Below are 8,490 nucleotides of genomic sequence, written 5' to 3'. Positions count from 1 at the left end.
CGGCCAGAATGCAAAGGTTGTTATGGAGGTCTTTCCAAGGGCGTTGGGTTGTTGGGACTTGGGGGATCAAAGAAAAGGGGATTATAAACAAGTATCAGAAAAAAAAAAAGAAAAGAAAAGAAAAAAAGAAGAAGAAAAAAAGAAAAATAAATAAAAGAAGAAAGAAGAATGAAAAATAACAAGGAACAGAATTTCCAACTGTTGTAACTAAATATGATAGCCATACTTCACCCTTTTATTTCTTTGCTTAGATGCCAAATATGACACTCATATTGCACCTTTCTATTTCTTGCTTTTATTTACTTTAATATTCAATTAAGATCATGTTTGATAATCCAATTTATCACTTAAACTTAATCAAATTTAGACCTTAATATGTCCAGACGTGTTTAATAAAAAAAAGAACATTTTAGTTAACTAAATGACTCTTAATTCCTAAGCAAAATTTACTCTAAAAAATAAATGATAAATTATTCACTTATCACTTAATGCAAAATACGCTCAAATATTATGATTTTAGTTCTTAATAGTTTAGTATCTTAATAGATTCAGATTTTAGATTTTAAACTTCATATTTCAAATTTATGTTATCAAACACACCCTAAGAAAGTAAATAAACAAGGAGCAGCAGTCACCCATAGATTAGAACACACCGTACAATAGACAAAACAATGCATATGCAAAAGAGCACTGCGCACAGCATTTTGAATCCTAAAGGAAGCCTGCAGCAGAAATCCTATAAAAAGGGCAACATTACAAATCTTAAACCTATTTCGTAATTCTAATAACAATTAAAGATCTACATGGACCAATGAATCACCTGTAATTCCTAAGCACAGGAAATACTTGAGACATCCTCCTTTAGGGGATTAGTTACCAGCCTAATCGTAATACATGTTTATCGAACAAACAATAGGATGGAAGTCCAACATCGCACTTTACCTCATAAGGCCAATGTACAAATTCGTCATGAAGAGCTGCTGGAAAGTTCTTTGCATAAGTTCACTGTTTAAAGCTCAAATGGTTTTCACCAATAATCAAATTATTCCATATTCTCAGTGGCAGTAAAACACGATCAAATTGCAAGTGTTCTCTAAATTTGTTAAACCAGTACAAACATTAATAGACTTCCTGCAGTGTTGATAGCACTCGAATAATTGTTAATGACATTACCATCTCCTTTGCATCTTTCACAAAAGCACATGAACACAGAAAGTGCCATTCCAACGGAAATGCCAATAACATTACCCTTCACTACTAGAAAGACAAAAACAGCTTACTGCAATGCCGGTCACCGGAGAAAAAACAGTATTGCTGTCGAAATGGTCTCAACACCATGGGAAGATAGAACAAACACCAACGCATACATATCTTATTACAAGCCAAGTAGCTCACATTGTATATCTAATTTACATCATTTTATATTGCTTCTCAGGACATCATAGGGAGGCAAATTCAGCACACAAAAATCCATGTCAAATATAGCTGATCTACACAGATGATTGTGCAAGGGCGAGGAGAAAGGACTGAGACGCGGGAAAAAGGTGGATAAGGAGCAGAAAGAGGCTGCAACACAGTGCTGCATCAATTACAATTATGCTACTAATGTGGAAGCAGTGCCACGAAAGAAACTTCAAGCATCAGCTGCTTTCTCAAGTGGAGCTTCAGCACTCCCATTTTCTTTTGCACGCTTTGCCTCATAGTCCTTCACAGCTGCTTTGATTGCATCCTCAGCAAGCATACTGCAATGCAATTTGACTGGTGGGAGAGAGAGATGTTTTGCAATTTCTCTGTAACACCAGAAGGCAAATACTTAGACTCAGTTCAATCTAGATGACAACATAAAATCTGAGTCAAGCTCAACCTGACTGACAATATGTAATGCAGAAACTTAAATAACGTCATCATTAAGAACACAGAACCAGCAGGATTTCAAGGTTAATCAAAACCTTCTATATGCTCAGCTCAAAGAGAAATTAGAACCATTGCAAATATGCAATGCCTAGTCAAAAGTACACCATCTAAACATGGTTGAAAACTTGTACAATAATAAAGAACCAAAATCAGAATAAAAGTTAATACATAACTTAAAACAGAATAACATACAACCGAGGAGTTTTACAACCATCATACTAATATAACTACGACTATAATTACTGGGATGACTTTTGAAATAAACCAAGAATCCACAGTTATGGCCAAAATACATTGTCGAAGAGTCGTCTATAATGCCAATCTGCTTTCAGTGTATGTCCATATTTTTCTTGTACTTTAGTAACTAAAGAAGAATTTTCCAGCATCTGAATTGTGACAATCTTGTGTCTTTATCATGCCACCAAAGCCTGACATGAAACTGACACCACGTCCACATATTTGAGATTACAAGATGACACTTTACAAGATACACTAGCAAAATAGAAAGCCTCGTGAAGAATTAGATTGAAGAATCAGGTTGGAAAGGCAAAGGTGCCAAAACATCACTATTCCAGTGAAGTTTCAGCAAGGAATGATCAATATGTACTTAATGGAACTGCAAAAAAAATCTCATTCTTCTCTTTCACTGCTGACGTTCCTCTGCATATATAAATTTTCATCCTCTATATAAACAGAAAACGTAGCAATTACAATTTACATATCCCATCTTTAGCAACTCTCACAGCTAGTTTGTTGGTGACCACCCCTAGAACCTTTGAAGACTCTTAACAATCTTTTCAAGTCAACAAGACACTTTTTTTTTTTTTTTTTTTTTGCGTCCTAGTTAAACTACTATTCGTCTAATCCAGAAAAAACAAAAGCAATAATTATTTTACTTTCCTTGGCAACTAACTAATAACCCATCTCTCATAAACATGAACAGCCCATATACAGAAGATTCACGAACCAATGCCATCCAATCATCCAAATTTGCGCAAACAGAACATTTATTAAAAGAACCTGGTTTTTGGCAAGGATATGGGAGAATCCTAGACTAACCCCCATATTAAATAAACATACTTCAAGGAAGTCCACCTTAGTTTTAAAGACCAAGTTGAAAGAAGAACTGTTCATAGTTCTCCCAAATACAGTGATTTTCTGTCCAACATAGCCTTATTTTTTACAATATGTCTGCTACTTGATTGATGGATGCCAGTTTCTCTAGGAAAGGTAATGTAACAATAGGGATGCAAAGTGGGGCTGACAAAAATTAGATAGAGTCGTACTATTATTGTAAAAGAAATTTCTCTTTAGCATCTTTATCAATGTTGTCTAATTATAATCATTTTTTTCCTTATCCCTTGAGTGTGAAAAGCCATCAAGAACACTCAACTCAAAATAAATGTTCAGATAGTTAGGCCTGCCAGACGGCAAAACGATGAATCACAACCACATGTAGTAACGAGTAACTGTCTTTCGCTGTGAGAAAAAGCAGAGATCGTTTTATGGAAGTATTCCAAGTTGCTTTCAGGTTCCCTTGATGCTAAAATTCAAGTCAGATCTTCAGATAACTGACCAGAATTGCTTCCGAGAATTCCTGAACAGATTCTGGTTGGGAAATGCGGTCTTACCTGATCCTTATTTAGTTGAAAAAGCTATCCACAACAGTCTTATGTTATCATAAATATCGACATACCAAAAGTTGACTACAACACTTACATTATCATAAATATTGACATCCCATCCTGAAACCTTATACCCTAGTAAATTCTGCACATCTTGAGCATTGCATTGTTCGAAAAAACAACAGAAATCAGTTCCTATGAGTATGACATGGATAATGCCATTCCTACGAACGTTTGAATATTTTTAAAGAATTTGTTGAGGGGTCTTATAACCTTTGATCAATTAACATGAATCAAAATGAGTTCACTATCAGACTGGAGATAAGAAGCTTAAAAAACCTATGTTTTCTGTACATAAGAATCTCTACATCAGGAAAGGAGGCTTCAAAACAACTCCTACTTGCTATATCTCCAAATTCAGTATTTTGTGCAATGTGATGCATGAAGGATTGCAATGATATAGGGGAAAGCTATCAATTTTTCAAAATGATATTGACCAGTGAGCAAACTTATCTAATATGGATATTGTTAATATTCACGGGACCATTCCTAAAAAATAAGCACCGAATTGCAGGACTGGCTCCCTTAAAGCCAAGGAACACATATAGATTACCACATATAATTTTAAAAGGATGACTTCCTATAGAACTGTCACTCAATAAGATTAAAGCCGCACATGAATGATGAGCGATAAAATTAAGTCCACCTGAAAAGCATATAAAAACTGGAAGACATACTACACATCATAGAACATGGTAAAGCATAAAGAATCAGTTCAACGAATAAAGACTTTAAGCAGAAGTTGAACTTACGTATTCTTGATGGTTAAGACTTCCTCCATCTGTTTCCCCTTCACCCATTCAGTAACTGAAAGTAACAAAACAAAAAATTAGCCATGTCCCTGTTGCCAATCGACAGAGGCAACAATGAAGTGTGCAGAAATGACAGTTAAAATTTCTGAGCATAATACATGAATGCATCACCTATAATGTATGTTTGTTGTTTCTTTACATGTAATGTAGGCTTTATCCAAATAATAGCAAATAAAACAATGATGATGGAATGTAAGTTGGTATAACTACTATCATGTACTCCAAACGAAACTTGTTATAAAGGAAAGGCCAAGACAAAAATGGCAGCCCAATCTTTCCTTATAAGTTGGTAGTTTAAGACGAAGAAACATTTCATGATGAAAAAGAAATTTCTTTCTTTTGCTTGTAAATTTTATGACGGGAGCTAGAAAACAATTAGCATAGTCATTATAAACATCAGTGTTACATGATTCCACAGCAGCTTAATGAAATTCTCCAATTGACGGTGAAATGAATGATCTATGTGCACCTATAAATGTAGGCTTCGTATTGTGGCACATTCAGTCCATAAATGCTTACCATGTTCAATGAAGGTCAACACCCAAAGTAAGCGTATTGTTTTGTAATTCTTCTTAGAATGAAGACTAACAGATTGTTCAACTAAGTAAGAAGCGAAAAACCACATTACTAAGCAAATTGTCATGGATTGACCAAAAAATACATGAAGATATATACTCAGAAAATACTTCACTGAAACTATTTTCGCTAGGCCTGCTTGGATCAAACTTTTGAAACTCAAGAGCCATCCTTCTCCTCCTCCCTTCTTTTCCTCTAAAGTTTTCAGTTCATTGAAAGTTCATCAATAATGACCTACTGACTCACTACCTGGCAGAAGATCCATGCAATGCAGGCATAAAAACCAGAATGTACCAGAACACTTGCCCAACAAAAGAAAAAGATGAGAGGATAAATTCTCAATAGACCTATTTCCCTTTACCTCAATAAATAAACAAAACCAAGTCGCAGTATGGCCCAACCAGAAGACTCCATCAATTAATAAGAATTTCCTCCAGTTTAAGGCCATTATTAAACCTAAACTCCTTTACCCCAATAACTAAACGGAAAAATCACCACACTTCAAAATAACATCTTACCGATGCCTCCTCATTTTTCAGAAAGGTATTCAAGGATTTTATAACGATTGCGATACTGGCAGTTTAAAATGATAACGTCCAATAAAATTTTGTTCGGGTTCTCAGAATCCAAAATTTCCAAATCAGAAATGTGGGGAAAACATATTAACCTAAAATCCCCAACAATTCCACAACCAAGGAATAATCACAATAATAATAATAATAAAATAATAAACACGCAAAGAAATCGAGAAATTCAATCAGCAGATATACGAACCAACGGAAGACGAGGCGATAGCCGAGCCACAGCCGAAAGTCTTAAAACAAGCATCAGTAATCTTTCCCGTCTCCTCGTCGACTTTAATTTGAAGCTTCATAACATCGCCACAAGCCGGAGCGCCGACGAGCCCCGTGCCGACTGTCGGATCAGTCTTGTCGAAGGCCCCGACGTTTCTAGGATTGTCGTAATGGTCCACGACTCTCTCATGGTACAACCTCTGGAGCTGCAGCACAGCCCCAGTCGCCGGAGCCCCCGCCGGCCTTGAAAATGTTCCAACGAGCCGATTAGCCACGTTTCTCAACATTTCTTGGAGATTTTTCTGAGCTTGGAGAGATTCGAATTGATGTGCGTGTTTGAGTGTGTGGGAGTGTTTGGGATAATAAAGAAGGAATTTATGCGAAAGGAACAAGAGACGGTTGGATATTTACTTATTCTAGTCTTCTGAATATATATTTGGAGAAATAGGCGGTGGTCCTAATATATTCTGGCTGGACTCATCGGATTTTTAATTTTGGGATAATTTAAGAAACCATCCTTGAGATTTCTAATAGTTTCACTATTCTCCTATGAGGTTTTAGAAATTTCACTTACCTCCTCTATCAGTTATTTGGAACTCAATTCTTACATCGTTAATGGTGAAATGACTTTACTACTCTTACAACTTAGGTTATTTTATGCAACAAGCGAAACCCTCGTTTTGTGTTACTAAGACATGCGCCTAAGGATAAAGTCTTTGTAATCGAAGTGAATTGAGAAGCTGAGGTTTAAAGCAAATGGCTATTTTTCAAGTAATCGGAGCGGATGATAAGAAAGATGCAGGAATCTCCTTTTATTTTTCAAAGATGTCAGCAGTGGAGTGGATTCGCTGCCATGAACCACTCCATAGGAGTTAGGCAAAGAAGAAGATGTCAGAGAAGGGGTGTCTAAAATAAATGGAATCTATCAATCCCCATAAATAACTTGAAGTTGAGACTCTTAGTGACAATATTGACTAAAAGCTGATTCAGTACGTCAGGAACAGATGATAGGCATGTGATTGCCAATCTTGTAGTGGAATTCGAATCTGGTAGTGGAAAGATGCAAGTGATCCGATAGCCCACTAAAGTAATCGAGTTCTTAGGGAGACAACTTGGAGAAGTACATGCAAGTCGCAACTAGAAAATGAAAGTCGGAAGTAGTAACAAAAATTATGGGAAAAAGGTAGGAAGAAACCCTATGAGGCTAACCTCTACAAATCTTGGGTTCATCTGGAGAACATCCGTCGAGAGAAACTGTAAAATGTTTGCTAACTACATTAACCATAATTTGGAATGTAAAAATTAATTAATTAATTTGTTACCTAAAAAGGGAGCCAATACTAAATGTACCTTTTCTAATTTATATACTTGACATATAAAAGGACTTAGATACAGTGCACCTGATAAATAAAAAGATTCAAACATGAGAAACAATTAATTTGTTTACAAACTAAAGTAACCGTAATTTGAAATGTTGGAAAAAATATATAATTTGGCATCTAAAAAGGGGCTCCAATACTAGACAACCCTTTTCCACTGTATATACTTGACAAATAAAAGAAATCAAATATGAGGAAATTTCAATTGGATTGATTCTCCTTATAAACATAGCGATAACAAAAATATTAAGGTATGGGAAAAAAAACTTTTGCTTTGTTAAATCTTGAAAGTTGTTATTTTTTTGTTTGTAGATGATGAAAATTTTTCATTGATCATGTGTAGTAATGGTCCCATAAGTGAATTTATAAGTTAGATCAAATAAATAACCTAACTAGTACAATAGCTAAGGGACACTTTGGAATACACAAATCTTCTCACAACAAATATAATTTTTTTATTGTTGCTATTTTTGAATTGGGCTAATTTGTTACAAGAAAATTAGTTTTGAATTAAGTTAGTGATATTTTTAGAATCTCGGAAGAGGATAGTGAAACTGTCAAGAATTTTGAGGTTTTCTGAAATTATCCCATTAATTTTCTATTCTTTTTGTAGTTTTTGCTTTTCTAAAACTAAATTAAATAAAGAATAGTAGTCACAAGTTGTGTTGTTTTTGCTAAAATTGCATAAAGAACTATTATGCCTAGGTTTGGGAGTTCAGGTGAGAAAGGAAAAGAAAAGAAAGTTTAAATTAGAAAAGACAAAGAAGAAAAGATAAAAAGATTGGGAGTTTTAGGAGTTAGAAGTAGTAAATAGGCATGACAACGGGGGTGGTTGCTCGCAGGAAGTAATAGGGCAGGAAAAAATGTAGGACGAGCAGGGGTGTGGGGATTGGATTCTTTGTCCCTACTTTAAATGGGGCATTTCCTGTCGTACAATCGCCTATGTTTTAATATATTATATATGCATGTTTTTATATTTATAATATGAAGAAAATGCTATGGTATTATTATTATATAAATATTTTTGTGTGAAACAAGTAATATGATATTTTATTATGATAAAATGATGCATTTTTTTATTATCAATTTATTTGGTAAAATGATTATCTTATTATGTTTGTTTATTTTTTTCCCCCACATATCGCATGTTGTTTATAGAGAAATAATAGCAGTTAATTTAGATTATATGTGGTATCAAATATGGAGAAATAAGTTCAAAAGATCAAAGTGATATTTAAACTTTATTTCACATTCAATTTTTTGCTAAAAGTTCAAAAAAATAAGTAATAAAACTATTATATATATACATAGAAAAATAAAATAAAATAAA

General features: G+C 34.4%; 1 protein-coding gene across 1 annotated transcript; it reads right to left on the bottom strand.

Annotated features, from left to right (window-relative positions):
• Positions 1–1,233: 1,233 nt before the first annotated feature.
• Positions 1,234–6,208, bottom strand: LOC113767731 (iron-sulfur cluster assembly protein 1-like). The gene is made up of 3 exons (XM_027311912.1): positions 5,762–6,208; positions 4,352–4,406; positions 1,234–1,790 (listed from the first exon to the last, which is right to left on the bottom strand). The coding sequence occupies exons 1-3, from the start codon at positions 6,066–6,068 to the stop codon at positions 1,634–1,636; spliced, it is 519 nt and encodes a 172-aa protein (XP_027167713.1). The 5' UTR covers positions 6,069–6,208; the 3' UTR covers positions 1,234–1,633.
• Between the last annotated feature and the right edge of the window lie 2,282 nt (positions 6,209–8,490).

This window comes from Coffea eugenioides, chromosome 4 (genome assembly GCF_003713205.1).
Source record: "Coffea eugenioides isolate CCC68of chromosome 4, Ceug_1.0, whole genome shotgun sequence".
Taxonomy (NCBI): Eukaryota; Viridiplantae; Streptophyta; class Magnoliopsida; order Gentianales; family Rubiaceae; genus Coffea; species Coffea eugenioides.
The sequence above is the reverse complement of the archived record's forward strand: the minus strand, read 5'-3'. Positions and strand labels throughout refer to the sequence as shown.